General features: G+C 29.1%; 1 protein-coding gene across 7 annotated transcripts in view; it reads left to right on the forward strand.

Moving 5' to 3' along the window:
* The window catches only part of LOC125069689 (rap1 GTPase-activating protein 1), a 264,762-nt gene that overhangs the window by 189,249 nt on the left and 57,746 nt on the right, over positions 1–17,767 (forward strand). For 2 of the 7 annotated variants that reach the window (XM_047679227.1, XM_047679228.1), the window contains exon 1: positions 13,478–13,737. The exons of the other annotated variants lie outside the window; for them this stretch is intronic. In XM_047679227.1, the coding sequence (XP_047535183.1) occupies positions 13,630–13,737 (108 nt within the window). In that variant the 5' untranslated portion in view covers positions 13,478–13,629. Of the gene's footprint in view, positions 1–13,477; positions 13,738–17,767 lie in introns of those variants that run through there. 7 annotated transcript variants of the gene reach the window in all.

Consider the following 17,767-nt stretch of genomic DNA (forward strand, 5'->3'; position numbering starts at 1 on the left):
AATTTATTTATATATTATGTTATATTATGTATTTTAACTTAGACATAACTATATTATAATGATAAATATGTAACCTTGTTAGTATTTATTAAATAGAAATTTTAAAACAAAACTATTTATTTAGTATAACGATTTTTTAAGTTAGATCTATTGGGTTCCGATAAGGTCTACATTGAAAATGCGGAAGAGTTAATACATTTAAAAACGGAATATCTAAATAATTTATTTAAATGTCAAATTTGAATTAAAATAGAAAATGCATATGCGATTCGGGCTCGTAAATAATAATTTATTTATGTAATAAATAACGTTGGTTTCTTTGTAACAGTGAATATGTAAACGGGCTTTTATATTATTATTTTCTACGCGGCAAAAAGGTTAACGCACCGTCGGTGGTGCTAATGGGATAAAAACTACAAGATAATATTGACAGGCGGATGATGAATTGTCCCTGATGACACAGTTTACACTCCTCATACGAATAGACTTATTCAATTCTATCGTATCGGATGATGGGAGTTTGAAAACCTATCACTCAATTTGAAGTTATTTATATACAAATCTGCCTACTGTCATTGTTCCTACTTAAACTATTAATATATAGCTTTAAATGTATTATTAAAATATATATAATATATATATGTATATAAAGCTCATATTACAATTGTACTTCAAATCTACATTCAGAATCGAATGCAGATTTGCATTAACGCAATAGTAACGTTGAAACCTCATTGAAGTTTATTTAAATTTTTATTTTGGATTTAATGGCGAATATGCGTCAGTATGTTTTTAATCAGTGTAGGATGTAGAGCATACTCCAGCTCAACATTCTTTTAAACTGATAACAGTTAATTTATTATTATTGATTACTTAATATGTACGCTATTAAAACGATTATGGGTAATTATATAATTACTCAACATTTATACAAATAGCGATTACAAAAATAGCTAGAATTCATTACAGTAGTTGAGGTGAACAAGGAGAAACTTTTGTTTTGCAAATGAGATGGTATCTTGAAAAGACGCCGGTTCTATTTCCAACCTTTGAATGAAAGACGTTTCAGACGCTTCACGAGATTTGAACTCGTGGTCGTGATGTACTTTTCAAGTGTCGTGACCTGGATGCATTTCAAACGACTAAAGCTTCTATAGTGTGAAGTTGAAAATTTTCCCTTTTTTAACCTACTACTTAACACCAGTTATGTGGCTCAGTGCTGTAGAACTTTGAATATTGCTTTTATGATGCGCTTTTTGATTAATAACGGTTGTAATATTTTATTTATGTTAATTGTAATTTATTAATATTTATAAATTTACTCTGCTTTTAAGATTTTTGTTAAGATTTATATATTTATGAACGTTTTTAATGTATCACGTTTTTTATTATTATTATTTAATTAGTTCTGTCACTATCTTCGTTATTATTATTACATTCATGATATGCTGTGTTTTTTTTACTTACAACTTATAAACTTTAGGTAATAGTGATTAAATCATTGTCGAATAAGGCATTCATACTGTTTCTCAGTCATGTAAGAATTTCGTTTAATACAACATCTCATTGACCGTGATACCTAACGTGTACGTACAACCTTGTACAAAGATATTCCGTAACGAATCCTATGTAAAACACTGAAAACATTATTCCACGTCACGACTCTCTTGTCCAGTATAATATAAGAATTGCTACACCGGGCCATCTGTATTGAATAACAACGCACGGTTTATAACGACACACGTGTTAATGCATTGATCATTCAGTTTTCAATTGGGTCTTGCGCATTTTAAGTTTAAACTTTTTTTTTTAATTTATAATGTTGGCAAAGACCGAGATATATTTTTTTAACTAGTTATCCTCGCGGTTTGTATTATACATACTTTTGTATTATTGTTGTTATAACTTTTGGTAGACTTAATTGATTTTAATGAAGTATAAACTAAATTGTGCCTTAAAATCTCCCGAACAAACTGAAAGACAAACTAAAATATAAATAATTAATGTCTCGATTTAAATAACTTGCATTTAGTTATAATAAAAAGATTACATTTAAATTGTATTTATTCTTAAAGGTGTAACTTTTTTTTATTCATTACTTTTATAAATAAATATGTATTTTGTTTAGGTTAAATGTGTACTATCAATATAGTTCTTAAAGCATTCTGTTTAATATAATATAAAAAAGTCAATTTGTACAAGTTTCGTATCCGGTAAAGAAGTATTTTCTAAGTGATCTCAGCAAAGAGATTTCTTGTATCGTACTGAATTCGAAATTAATGGCCAGAAGTTTGTACCGTTTCAAGTATATTTAAAGTTTAAACAAAGCAAATGACTTGGGGTCCTTTGTGCTTATCACAACGTTCAAGGGTCTTAGAACTTTAGACATTTGGATCATTTGTTCATTTCGATCGAGTTTCGAATTGGTCACGATTTCCAATTGTATGACTATATCACCGAGATGGTTCAGCGGATAAAATACTGGAATTTGAACTCGAGTTCTGAAATTCAGTAACACAAATATAAAGTAATTATTAACCAGTTTAAATACCTCAACAGTAACAATTTGTTTCGAAAGATTTTCTAAAACGAATATTGTCTAATAATGCACATTTCTCTAAACTTCTATGCAAATGAAGAAAGCAAAAACTTAGATCAATTTTGAGAACATAATGAAATGGTATTTAGTAGTATAATATACATAAACCTTTGTTTGACAATTTTAGCATAAAGCATATTCTTATACAAAACTGAACATTTATTTACACACATTTATTTAATTTAACCTTTTATTAAATGGAAGTTAATCTTTCACGTGCTTCATTTGTATGTTAGTACACTAGTGTAGTATTAAATTTTATTCTTCTTAGTATATAGAGTATATATACTTGTCTGACTAAATAGACTTATCTGTGAATTCGAGATGAAACTAACTAGTTAGTATTTTACTTACTACATTGCTCGTTAATACGTGAGTTTATATATTCATGTATAAAATTCATTTCATGTTAAAATCGGGACAGTGATTTGATTATGTTATTGTCGAATTAATTGCTTTTAAATTAATCTGTTTATAGAAATCTGGTTAAATGTAACATTATTTTAAAACTTTATACATTATAAAATATAGTATTACATAAACCTCGTTAACCAAGTCACGCAAATGGTTGTAAATTTTTATTGCATACCAATTACGGTACTTTATGATTGTTTCTAAACTATATTATTGCTATAAAAATAATTTTATTATTGAATTTTCTTGAAGTAGAATTCGATTTTTATTTAATGTTACTGAAAGAGTTAGTTAGATTCGTTTTATGTTTGGTTTCAATGAAGTAATCATTCTTTTGTATAAAAACCAATCATTAATTTCATATCGTTGTCATTCATTCAATTTTCGTGGAATTATTTCGATTACTACTATCGTTATATTGGTATTGTATTGTCTAGTTAAGGTTGCTACTTTTCAATTATACCTATTATAGATATAGATTTAGGTCATACATAAAACATTAGTCTCTTTGAAAGTTAGATACATAGTTAATTAATCTACTATTTTATATCGATTAAAATTTTGCCATAATAATAGATTGAATATTTCTACATACGGCTATGAGTTTCGATGTGATTGTTATATAAAATCCTTTGATGGATCATCTAAACTAAAAGCGAACAATGGATGTGACGGTTATTAAATATCGACAAATACTTTGACAACTATTGTACACTGGCTGAATAATTAAGGTGGGAGTGTAAACCATTCGAAATATAAAATTCTAAATTTATCAATGTAAGGTTCGTTGGTATAATTTGAAGTCTGGCCGATTTCATTACTAGTAAAATAAGCAACTGTTAATATAGTGTACAGTTAAGAGTTTATTGATCTCTTACTCTTAAAGTCCGACCGGAGATAGAGGCGCAGGACCTATATATACCTATGGCTTAGGTGCTTATCTTAGGTACGGATTTGGTAGAAAAAGTGGAATCATAGCTCATAATCATTGGTTTTATTCCGGATTTATTTTAAAAACATCTAATTATAGATTACATAATTCAAATGTGATAGCAATATCCAATCAATAGGTCAACCTAGTTATTGTTAAATAAGAAGGAATGTAAATATTGGAAAAATGAAGTTTACATATTTAACTAATAGTATTTTTTCTGTAATTATCGTTGCTTATAACACAGCGGCACTTTCCAATGTGAAACCTAATGGCCTTTTCTCGGTTTCACCCATCTTAGTCATGCAAAACTCATTACGGAGTTAATTCTAACTTTACGAATAGAAAAATAGCGTGTGAATGTTACGGCTTTAAGTTTAAAATAAATTGTTTAGGATTTTTTTGTTAACGTTATGAAAAATAAAAAATTGTGGCCTTGTATAGTTGATCTTTATTGTGTAAATAATAAATATAGGTATACATATATTTATTATTTATAGATTTCTCTGATTTGTTTTTGAAGTGTAAAAATATATATTAATGATGACTACGGTCTCTTATCATTGATCACATTTATACAATGATGAAAATTCAAGTAGGCTCTTTCAAGGACTTAAATTGACATTTTAAGCGGTTAAATTAAATTTAAAACTACAATCGGTTCGGAATGTAGATTCAATGGAGTAGAACTGCCAAAAAAAATACAAGTAAGGTTCCCAATGACAATATATAGATGATCTCTTTGATTCTATTTGATATAAGAGACCTGTTTTCGTCAAATTGTCGTTTATGTTTGAAGGATGAAACATGTCAATGTAATTATAGGTTTATAATCTTTGATATCATGAGATATATATTCTCACAGTGCCAGTATCTACGGGTCAAAGGGGCTGTTTACTATTGAGTTGATTATTTGTTCGTTGTTTTTTTTTTTTTTAATAATATTGAAAAAAAAATATCAAAAATTGTATTATTGTGAATATGCTATGCTAAGCGAAGTGCCGCTATTAAAAATGGTATTTAATTTGAAGTATCATTTGAATACACGTGATTAAAGTTTTCTATTTTAGTCTTTAAACTTAAAATCAATATACATATTGAGTAAATTTCATATTCATACGAAATAATTACATGCTCTGTTTTATTTAAAACGAATCTGAGGGCGTTGTTATAGAAAATAAATATGTATGTGTAGGTAAGTAGAAGTTCATAGGAAGTACACTTTCCAGGTAGCTCTCAAACAGGCAAAGTGCTTAGTCAGCAAATGTTAATAAAAGAGGGTTCTACGTATACGAGGAGGTACGAAACTAGTGAGAGAATATACTGCCTTTCTCAAGGCTATAGAGCTCTTACTCTAAGCCTCTATTTACACATTCTTATCTGATAAGGAACTATTAGATCTGTTCAATATTATTAAATCTCACTAAAAACTAGTGTTGTTTTTTTTGTTTTATAATGGAATTTCATGGTACGTACATATATTATATGTATAATCCATATAAAATAAGATAATCATAATATGATTTCAGGAAATGTTCAAACGTTAACGATTTATTTCAAATAGTAAACAGTTCAAATTTTTAAACAATTATGATGTTTTAATTATTTATATTTAGTTATAAATGAGGCGTAGGAAAAAAGTTTATGTGTTTAAACATTAATTGTCACAAAAGTATCATACAGTGGCTGTGGATTTTTTTCTATATTTTTTGCACATGACTCATCGGAATCATACTCACAAAAAGACAAATTGAGTCTATAAAAGTTTGATTTTATGTAGAGATACGACATTCTTGAAACACCTATATCAAGTTGCCGTCAAAAGAAACATTTATAAGCGCGTAAGTAAGTCTTACTAATATTATATGGATGTAAAATTTGTTTATGTGCATGTCAAGGTAATCTCTGGAATTAATGATTTGATTCAAAATATTTTTAATTGGTAGAAAGATTCGTTATTCCTTAACGCTATAGGGTATAAATTATATTATATATAGTCAACATCATTTTCTTTATAATTATGTATATATTATAAGAACAGCATTAGCTCAATTTTAGCTCAATTAGCTCAATAAATATTAGACTGCGCGCTCCAGAAGCGAATTAATCCAATTATAATTTAAGCGCATTTTTGTATAAACAAATGCATCTATCACAACATACACCATGTGCATGGTGTTCCGCTTTCGTAACGTTACATTGTCCCACAATATTATTTATGTTAAGTTTACGACGTTTCGAAACTGGGTTGTGTTGACGAAAGATTATAGTCACGATTTTATTTTACGATGGGAAAATATTCTGTACATTTATTTATGGGTATGACAATGATTACTTAATTAAATTAAATATCCATTAGCGTGAACGTTACTAATATTTGTAGGTAGGGTCGCAGAACACACGTAATAATATTATTTTAAATTAAGAACTTGAATGTCCCAGATATACTTTTTTTGATTGACTTACTAACGTTTATTATTCCGGAATGCTGATTTTAAACAGCTCAATATCTTTTTAATTAGTGACTACTTGTATTCAGAACCTTGACATCTACAGCCAATTGGCTATCAGCTACACTTCTACAACATCTAGGTCGTTGAAAAATATTAATGTAAAGCAATTCCCGTTTGTTAATATTTATAATTAATACTCTAAAAATAATTATTTTATTTATGTTTCTTGTTACAGGTATGGATGCTTTTGATTACGATTTGAAATCTACCCTTTTTATATTGGTATGTAATTTATCACTTAATTATTAATAAAATACACATAAGTACCTTACTTTGCTATACTATAAGCGTCTAAATTTCAATGCATATGTAATGTTTGAATCGTTAGATACGGTAATTTAAAAAAAAAAAGTGTATAGTCGGGCAATTATTTCCGTCATGCGGCAGGTAAAGGTCGCATTACGTCAGCCTTGCGCGAATGTAGGTTTTATATCTTAGTTTTTCTCGGTTATTTGAATAAGGAACAAGATTTGATTTGCATCCAATTAGTTATCCATTCGATTATATTACGTGCGTTAAAAAAAAATTGCTATTTTTAATATACCAAAGAATTCGGAATTTAATAACGCAGGTATTTTGATTTAATGAAGTTATTATTATTTTCACGCTAAAGAATTTTCTAAACTGAAATTTATTAAAACCTTCGTACGTACTATACATAGAGTTTTGTATATATTTTCACAACACATCACTAAGTTCATATTACTAATTATTGTAGTGTGGATATCCAATTTCTGTCTGTTGTTGTAAATTATGTATTCAGTTAACTATTGGTATTATAATCGAAATATTTAATTTAAAATTTATTTATTATTTAAAATTAAAGAACTTACGTGTGTGTGTGAACTTTATATGTAGTTAAGAACTAAACGAAAAGTTTAGTATTTATCGACTTCCGTGATGCATTATAATAGATTATTATCTATTAAGCAGGTCGCTTAGGATATTTGCCAATCATTTCGACAAAAAAAAAAAAACGTGTTGTCACTGGCGCGAACTCGTAATAGTGTTATAGGTATAAGGTGTGAGTTGTCTAATAGACTTTATGGCGCAATTATTACATCGACGAATTTGATTCACTCCACGCTTTTAGTTGATTGAATAGGTATTAGTTTATTGTTACTAGGAAATTTTGGGGTTGGTCATACGAATTATTAAACTACTTTCGTCATCAAATTGTTTTTTTTTAACACACACATACATAGTTACTTATAAAGTTAAGTCAACTAATTACACATACAAATAAACCGGGCAATAGCGGACACACTTTTTAACGATAATGTATTTTAACATATTTTTAATAATCTAAATGGTAAATAAATATTGAACATTGGTTCAACACAATATAAATACAAATTTCCGACATATGTAATTATTTATCGAATAATAACTTAATGATTAAATTGAATATTACATTAAAATCGATAAAACAATAGAGCCCAAGCGATTTTATTTGTATTGTTCTTAAAGTTAACGCCACATTAATCGCATAAATTAATTCGTTTTCAAATTTTAAATTATTTTCAGAAACTGCGGTTGTGGGCAGATCGGTTGGAAATTTTGTGGCATAAAATTATATCATTAAAAAAATGCATATTGTTGTCCTAGAGAGATAATCTGGTCAGTTTTATGTATATGAAACCTGATTTAGTTGGATATGTCTCAACTGAAGCTATTTATTTCTGTTTTTTCATTTTCTTTTATTAGAATCTCTCAATTGAGTTCAGCCGCTAATGAGATTATTAAGAAAAGCCAGTAAGTCTTTGTGGCCTATATCTGTTAAGTAGATTACTTAGATGGGTAATTATTACGTTTGCATAAAAACACCGAGAAAATATTAAGAAAAAAAGTATGTACGTCAAAAACATTGCCGATTTTATTTTATGAATATCTTTAAACATTTTCTAATTCAAATTAAAAAAAAAAAGTTTTCTTATCATCTCGCAAAGAATAACGCGCTCTATTAATGATTTTAATAGCACTTGTAGTCTAGAATGTTTGCACACGTTCGCTTAAATGTTCAGCCTTTAAAATAAACGTTTAAACAAATGGTGCAGTTCTATCGATGTTGCATTTGGGATTTCGACGATTGTTAGCGTCTGTTTTCGTATACAGAAATTAAACTCTGAATTTCTTGTATTTTTTGTACGGCTTAGTGGTTATATCTTGTGTACGTTTAAATTTAGAATTTCAACGTAAAAACAAATTCATCTTAAATTTATCGTTATATTATAATTTTATAAAATAATATGATGTTTTATTCGTATCGGTTGGTTGGTTTGTTCATGAATTTGACAATATCTTTTTTTAAAATCTGGGTTTTTGAGATCATATAATTTATTAATATCTATGAAACGGCAGGTAGTTTACGTGGAACACCATGCATGACTCCTAGCAGTAACACAAAAAGACCCTTGTCAGCTAAGGCAAAATACATAGCGCTTCGCAAAATTTTCGACCATCCTGTATAGTATATCTTAAAAAACGTCTCTGGAGATATTGTAGAAAGGCGTAAGGTTCATTAAATATTTATGTTGAGGTGAGAAAACAATTGCGGCCATGAGAATATATTTCGGGCCTAATTCAGAGGCATGAGTTCGTACGGACCACTATCTGTCCTCTGAATGTGGGTTAAGATACTCGGTTTCAAATTGAAAATATAAATAATATATATATCAAAATTCAAGAGTTTTATCTAGTAAGGTATTATATGAGTATCTATATTAGACGTTAATTAAATATAATAATGTTTCTGTGTCTAATTTTTTTTTGGGTTTCTATTAATCTGGGTAGCTCATCAGATAGACTAGCGGCAAATAACTCTACATAGCATTGTTGAGTTCCGGCTTGTAACGTGACTGAGTCAGTATAATTACAGGTATACGAGACATAAAAATCTTAGTTCCCAACGTTGGTGGCGCATTGGCCATGTAAGGAACCATTCCTACTATTTCTAACGTTAGGTAATAGCATATATAAGACTGCAAGCAATTACCATTGAAGCGCACACAAATAATATAATAGAAAACAAAAATATTGAAGTTTCTGCCGCATTTAATTGTATACAAACGTGTTTACCCGTCGATCTGTTAAATGACAATTAATATAATATTGAAAGTTTATCAGTTCAATGAGTGGCGTTCACCTTTCTTTTGACAATAATAAATTTCAATGATAAAGGCCTTTGACCGAGACACGCTGATACGATACAAGTTCGTGTATTATCGCACGCTATCTCCCGTTTCCTATGTTACGTTATCTGTATCGGGAGATACGGGATATTGATGCAAATTCTCGTATTGTAATAATTACATGCATTCATTACATTTATTGTAAAATACCATCGATAAAAAAAAATGAAAACAATTTAAACTATTGAGTAATTCTGCCGCCAATACTTAGTGTCGCTTTGTTCCGGTTTCAAGGATAAGTTATTTAACTGTGGGATATAATTCTGATAAAGGGATTTGAGTCCTCAATGTTGTTGGCCCATTGACGATATAAGGGCTGGTTAATATTTCTTGCAACCTGTATGGGCAATGAAGACGACTTTCAACCTGAAGGTGTATTTGCCAGTCTGCCTACCTATTTAAGATAAAAAAACAAGAAGAATTTAAGACATGCGTCTTGAATGTTAATATGAAAAATAGACTGAAAAATTATAATTTTTATTAATAATTAAGGAGGTAATTCGCTAGAGCTAATTATAGGGAAAATGTCAATACAATATATAAAAGACACGACAAAGATATTGCTCGAGTAACGCAGCTATGTCATTTCAACCTATATATACAATTACTACAAATATCTTTGATTTTAAAGGTCGCTAGAAAGTTCAAAACTATATGTTATCAGTAATAGTGTGTAATTAATTTTATACATGCTCTACTGTTATTTGTGAATGTGTATAACACGTAGACGTTAATTTATATTTCACTAGCTGAGCCTGCAGCTTTACCCGCGCAATAATTATAAAACTTTACATATAGCACACAAACCGTCACCCGCGCATTTTTCCCCCTCGAGTGGTGACTTAAAAAAGGCCAATGGCCTTCACTGCGACACAAACTATCTTCACGCCAAATTTCATCTAATTCGGTTCAGCGTGGAAAAGGTAACACAGACAGAATTACATCCGCATTTATAATATTAGTATAGATTTGAATTCATGAGCCCTGTGGTTTCACATAAAATTGGATATACCTTTTTTTATTCAGAACGCCATATTCGCTGGCGTTTTTGGTTACCGCTCCGCTCTAGCCGACCGTAGCGTGAAGGTATGTACCCAATAACCTTCCATTAAAAGGGCTATGTAACGCAAAAAGAATTATTCAAAGCGAACTGGTAGCTCCTGAGATTAGTAGGTCAACCATTCAATCTCTTCACCTTTATTATATAGATATATGTAGGTATATTGATGTAGTTTTTACATTCATTTATATATAAGACTGCAACTTAGATGTGTTGATGTTGCTTTTTTATGATATAGTAGGTGGACGGGGAAATAGGCCTGATATAGGTAAGTTGTCACTACCGCACAGACTTGGTGCTGTTAAAGATATTAACTATTTATTTCTCCTTGGGAACTAAGTTGTTGTAGTTACACTGGCTCACTCATCCTTCAACCCGGAACAAAACGATACTAAGTAGTATTGTTTGATGGTGGCATAAAGCTAAGAATGAGGTGTCAATGATATGTTTGTTTATATACTACTAGATATTAAATACATTCTACTAAAACCGTTCAATAATCCCGTATTTCTCTCTTAATGATGAATTAATTGCCTAGATTTCGTGCTTATTTTTAAAATTTACATAGATACACATTCATACCAAATGTTGAGCTACGGCTCCTTAGTCAATAGAAACATACTATAATGTTTTCTATATAATACCGTGCATGGAAGTGTAAATATATATATCTCATACTGGTAGTGGTTGTACTGTTATTGATTTGGTTTATATAAAAGTTTGTTTATACAACGGCGAAATAAAAAAAGGCGAAACAAAAATTTATTAATTATTCGAATGTCATAATTTATTCAATGCGCTTACATACTTATATATATTGCATATATAGATTTACTGTAAAAGCCGCTATTGTAGTAAAAAAAAAAAACTCCGAGTAATGGAAATCCTAATGCAAAGAAAATTGCAAAAAACGTTTTCATACTGCGTGAAGATGAGGCCTTACCAAAGAGAGCGTTGCTGTTGCCACAGTATAGAGAAAATTAATTAACACAATGATAAAGATACATTGCGTATCATAATTAAATTGTATTGTAAATTCCTTAATGGACAAATGGACTACCTCATGGTAAGTACATATTGTCTATAGTTATAAATGTTGAAAAATTATGCCTTAATCTTACAATACGCCAATCAAAAAATGTATTTATTGCTTGTATTATATTAGCTCATTAAATCTGAGGCACGTTAATACAAAAAACTGGTGTTTGAGGGTAGGAAATCTGCTTCTAGAAAAGGTTTGCTTAGTTCAATAAAGCAACAGAATATTTATAACAGTTGGTGACGTGTAGTAACGTATGGTAACGTTATACAACTTTATCGTAAGCAATAGAATAAAAGATTTACTTGGCTAGCTGTATAATTTAAACTATGTTTATGTGTGTAGGCGAAGAAATTACGTATAATAACAGGGCGCTTTTTCCGAGAGAGCCGCTAGGCGCTACTATTCTGTACTTGAGCCCACGCAATGAGTGCCATCATCTTTAATGCTAACAGATTTATGAAGTGAAATAGCTGCACGTTTTGTCCTAGCCTGTATGGGGAACCCCCTTTCAAAGTTAGGCAGCAATTTTGAAAGTGTTTTAATCGCTTTTTAAACCTCACTTAAGATGAGTTTTAATAACACGTTGTTTCTTTGTTTCTTAAAAGCGAAATTAAGTCACTTTGTATAATGCATTTTTTGTTCTACTGTTCGCCTATTAATATTGTAATATTAAAAGTTAAAAGTATGTTTTATTTCAACTGAATATATTTTTCTATGATTTAAACATGATAATGTTCTGAGAAAGGAACAAAGTATCTTCAAAGACTGATTTAATTAATGAAGTTCATTCAATTTTTATCTTGAAACAAAGTAAGAATATTAAAATGAGAATAAATTAATATAGTAAAATAGAAAAGATAGACCGACTATGCTATTTCAAACTTTTTAGTCATAGCGTCGTATAAGTGTATAAAGAAAATATCAACGATTATCCCAATAATAAATACACTTATAAATAATTCTAGGTACAGAAATAAAAAAAAAAAAATTAAATAAAAAATACAAATCCGGTTATATAAAACCTCATTTATTCAAAACATAATTCTACATAAAATATATACTTACAAATAACTGTATTATTTTTACCTCATTACATAAATAATAAATTTGGTACACGCAATATTCAATATAATTAAGTATATAAAATAATTAATATTAACAATAATTGCAACCTTGTATTGTGATCTATTTATATATATTTTCCTGTAATTCTTAGACCACGGCACAAAGCAAAAAGCCATTGTTTTGTTTTCGCTGTACAAAGTATTAGTCTTTTGTTTAAACTAACCTCGTGGTCAGACTATTCATTAACTTTCCTTTTAAAGACAAGTGAAAAACGACTACGTTTCTATGTTTTATTTGTAACCGTATGTAACATTATGTAAATATTCGTTTTTCAAATAATTTAATTCCATTTTTAAATACTTTTTGTTCTTAAAAATAAATTATTTTTAATAATGTATTGTGTAATACGTAATTAACCCACTCTGTTGACAAATATGTTAACCAAACACTTAAAGTGCTGGGTTTTATATCTTTCTAATTTACCAAAAGACATTATTAAATTCTAAATCAGGTTAGTATATATATATAGCAGCATGGCATGAGATGTGATATAAATATTTTTATACAAAGCTAATTCTGTAATACCTTTAATATTATTTGTGGTGAGCTTCATGTTATCACACGTTTTCCTGGTGCCAATGCTATCAGTATTTCAGTACGTTGCCAGTTTTCATACATCATTTTCCTGCGTTAATTCAGATGGGACGGACGCATTATTATAATCAACATTCGAATGTTTTTTTTTTTCTTCCGCGCTCAAGCGTCGGGAATTGTGTGAAGTGTCGTTTAGTTCGAAAGTGATTCGATTTACAAAATGATATATTCGCGTAGAAGAACATCTTTGAACACTTTGGTTATAGAGTTTATTACGAAAAGGCGTGATTCAAAGGATTCGCCTTTAACGTCACCGGCTTCCGACGAGGTAATATTTTCTCTTCTTATGCTTACAAACTTCGAAGTTTTTGATTGATTGTATATATTGGCGCTATAAATGCGATGTTCGGATGGCCTTGAATCCGGGCCAATCTTATCAATGACTGATTACAAAACGATTTTTTGCTATAAATTGTAGTGTGTTACGAAATTTGCTCAATATCATATACATCGAAAGGTCACCCCAGTATGGTGGCAATAGACAGATAAAAATATTTCAACATTGTTCAAGATATTTAAATTTAGAATAGCGTTTTTAAACATTACGTAAAACGATAATAATTAAAAGTTTTATAGAATTAATATCGAAAGGAAATCTGTTAATCGCGTGTTTTTTTTTTCATTACGTCAATACTAAGTATAAATAGCATTGTTGGCAGCGACTCCTGTTTACAGCCGCGCTTGTTCATATAACATGTACCGATTCCGCCAATGTAAATATCGACTAAAAAAATGACATTGTTAAAAAATTCAAACATTTATTTGGCATTTTATTGGGAGGCCAAGCCCAATTAACTATTATTTGTATTGCTGAATTTTCGCGGTCATTCTTGTCGTTCAACGTTCACGGTGACGTTTAGTGACATTACTATTCTAACGAGTTTAGGGCTGTGGCAACTATATCGTACTATATAAAAAAAAAAACTGACGTATTTGTTTGCGAATTACCAACTGTAATAACTACGATTAGTAATAATAATATCATAAACTTAAAAAAATATATTTAATAATGACGGTTGTTCTTCTCTTATCTTATTATAATATTTGCAAATGAAATTCATGGCTTGCTATTTCAATGCGTATAATCTTTTAAAAATATATTAATTATGAATACAATTTTCTATGTAAATAACATACATGAGTGGTTTATTACGAGCAATTGTAATGTCAGTAAAAAAATAATCAAGCAGTTGAATGTGGCATCCTTAACCACCGGATACAGGCACTCCTGCGCAGAACAAGTTTCTGTTCCGCGCTGCTTATCACCACCCAATTACATTTTTAACCACTCTTTAACTAGGGTTTACAATTACGTTTTTTTTTTTTTAATAAAAAGTTATGTTCAGTCGTATAAGTATTTATATAAAAGACGAATAAGATTTTTTAATGTATTAATTACAAATAAATATATTGTGTTAATTAAACGTCAGTTTTTTTTTAAAACTTCTTTTCCAAAATTTAAAACATTGACATGTATGCATTATTTTATCTTTAATTAATTCATCGTAACTAAAATTAAATAATAGAATCATTACATTTTGATAATTTTTTGGTCGTCTATATTTATAATTTCTTCATTATTGTTCAATGGTTATTTTCCTTTTTTATAATTGCTTGTATTCTTTTAATATGAAATTGTGAAAAACAATATATTTTAAAATAAAATTCTATTAAAAATTTAAATGAATCAGACGGGTTCGTAAAAAATTTACTTAAATAAAAATGTAATTGACGATTATTTATTTCATTAAAATATACACAGGCATGAGTACACAATTCCTTACGTGATATGCATAACTATGTTTATATCGATGTGTTACAAGGACTAAACACTTAGTATATATCGAATGTAAACCTTCCTTTACACCTCTATGAGAACCGTCAACAAAACTACAGTTAGTGTGACGTCATCGTGGCTATCGAAGATTTTTTGTTCTGACGGATCGTTGATCTTCAAAATTTAAAAGATAATTATTTTTGTTGAAATCACGATCGAGTTTCTTTTAAAGTATAAATGTATAATATATTTATTCCAGCTTAATTCGTTTAAGTTAATTCTAATAATATTTTCTCATTGTTTTGTTTGGATCATGATATCATAGATGGCTTAGTATATAGAATATTTAAACGCAAGATTGCGGGTTCGAACACAATTATTATTAAGTTTTATGTGCTTTAATTTGTGTTTTATTAAAAATTCTGGGTTCTGCTTTAACATTTATATGCACCAACGCACAGTCGAGTTGTGTGGAAGAAGTTCCGATGCTTCTCCTAACCTTTTCCTAGCAGTGAGATAATAATTAACTAATTAACAATATAGTTTTATTAAATACCACATCTAATCTCTATTAAACATTAAATTTCATTACATTCAACACTTAAAATTACAGAAATATTTATATCAAAAATATACGTACTAAAATATTACATATTGGACATTGCTATGTATCTTACAGATAAATATTAGAACGGAAAAGGATCTAATGCTATTTCCAGCATCGTTGTAGTCTTATTTTAAGTTACACGCACGCCTTATGTTTGAACCCTGGTCGTCATAGCGACAGTTGTGCCATAAGGCAGGTGTCCACAACAGCTGTCATGCTATTGTTTGATACAATACAACGAATATACGTTTTGAACAACGTATGCCAAGTTTGTGAATCGCCTTTGTCTATACAACTTCATTAATATCATATTAAATCAACTTGCCCAATACCTTCTTTATTTTTATTACGTTACTGTGAATCTTACAATCATAATTTAATTCGTATTTATTTATTTGTTATATAAAATGTGTACGTTTCCATTTAAAAATATATATAACACGACCTTATTTATATTAATTATTATTTCAGCTGCGTGTGGCGATTACAATTAAAAGGTTACCACAATCAATGAGTTAGGTGTTTCCATAATTAAGAAACATTACAGGAAAAACTAATAAATATATAAATAGCTATTTATTACATATAAATAATATGCATGTAGATTCATAGGCATGTAACAATTATAAAAGAAATCAAGTAAGTCCATCTATGTACCTAAATGGTTTCGTATCAGTTCTGAAAAGCTAAGCTTCCATACGGGGTATTGACTGGGTTTGTTTGATGGTTGCGTGAGCCAGTGTAACGACAGGCCGAATTGAAATCATCTCTGGTCTCATGGTAGACGAAACTAGTCATAATAAAAAAATGTTAGTAAATAATAAAATTAAGATTCATTGGCCAAATAGTCAACTTAATCTTTATTGCCCGTAAATTTCTATTACCATGTTCTAGGTTGAAATTACGTAAATTATAGTTTCTTAAATGTGTTAAAGAGCACGCAATCGTTAAATATTTATGTATATCGTGGTCGAACACAAGAAACGGAAGCGTTATATCGATTTTACGAAATTAGGTGTCGTATTGGGTAAAAGAAGTCGAGATTCGTGAGGATTTTGAATAAATAGTTTTATTAATTTAATTGTAATATTTTTTCAATACAATTTTAAAATACGTATGTTCCTTACTTAATAAGATATAAACGATAACTTACTTTGGCTAGTTATTAAGGAAAGAATGACTCGTGGACTATATTATTTAAAATGAAAAAAATGTAGCCAGAATAAAATTCAATTTTTTTTTTAAATTTACATCTAAGTATTCGAAATTCGCACAAAGCTTAGAGCGATTGTTCTATCGATACACTTAAACTTGATTTCTCTTACTATTGTGAACTCTTCAGCGATTCCCATAGCGTGATAGTAATTATTGTTATTATGAGATTTCTCGACAGCTTCTTATAGGCCGCTTTATGTGAGAATAAACTCCAAGAACGGTCATGGGTTTCATAAATCATAACTATATTGCACTTGTGGGAGAAAAGAAAGATTTATATGAAATTACATTGTAACTAAAGTCTATATAGTGCGGTAAATATAGTTCGTAATTCATCTTGAGTGCTATTCTCACAAAAAAACTGTAACGAAATATGAGTGAGACGAGTATTTACAATAAAAATTAGAAATAAAAAACAAAATATGTATTACATTTTAATAATATATTTTTAAATTTAGAAATACAATTCCACGCTTAAAATAAAAATTAATAATGATCCTATATTTCGAGTTCGTTTTGTAAGGCATAATAAAAAAATACAAGTGCATTTATTTATTTAAAAAAAAAGGAACAAAGCTTATCACTTGCCAAATCATTCGAATTTCGAACTTCCCACGTTTATCATTTATTTAAGTCTAGACGTTGTTTAAAATATATTTATTTATTCGATAAGTATTCTACCTGAACATGTCCAGACAT

The sequence above is a fragment of the Vanessa atalanta genome, chromosome 16, assembly GCF_905147765.1.
Source record: "Vanessa atalanta chromosome 16, ilVanAtal1.2, whole genome shotgun sequence".
NCBI lineage: Eukaryota > Metazoa > Arthropoda > Insecta > Lepidoptera > Nymphalidae > Vanessa > Vanessa atalanta.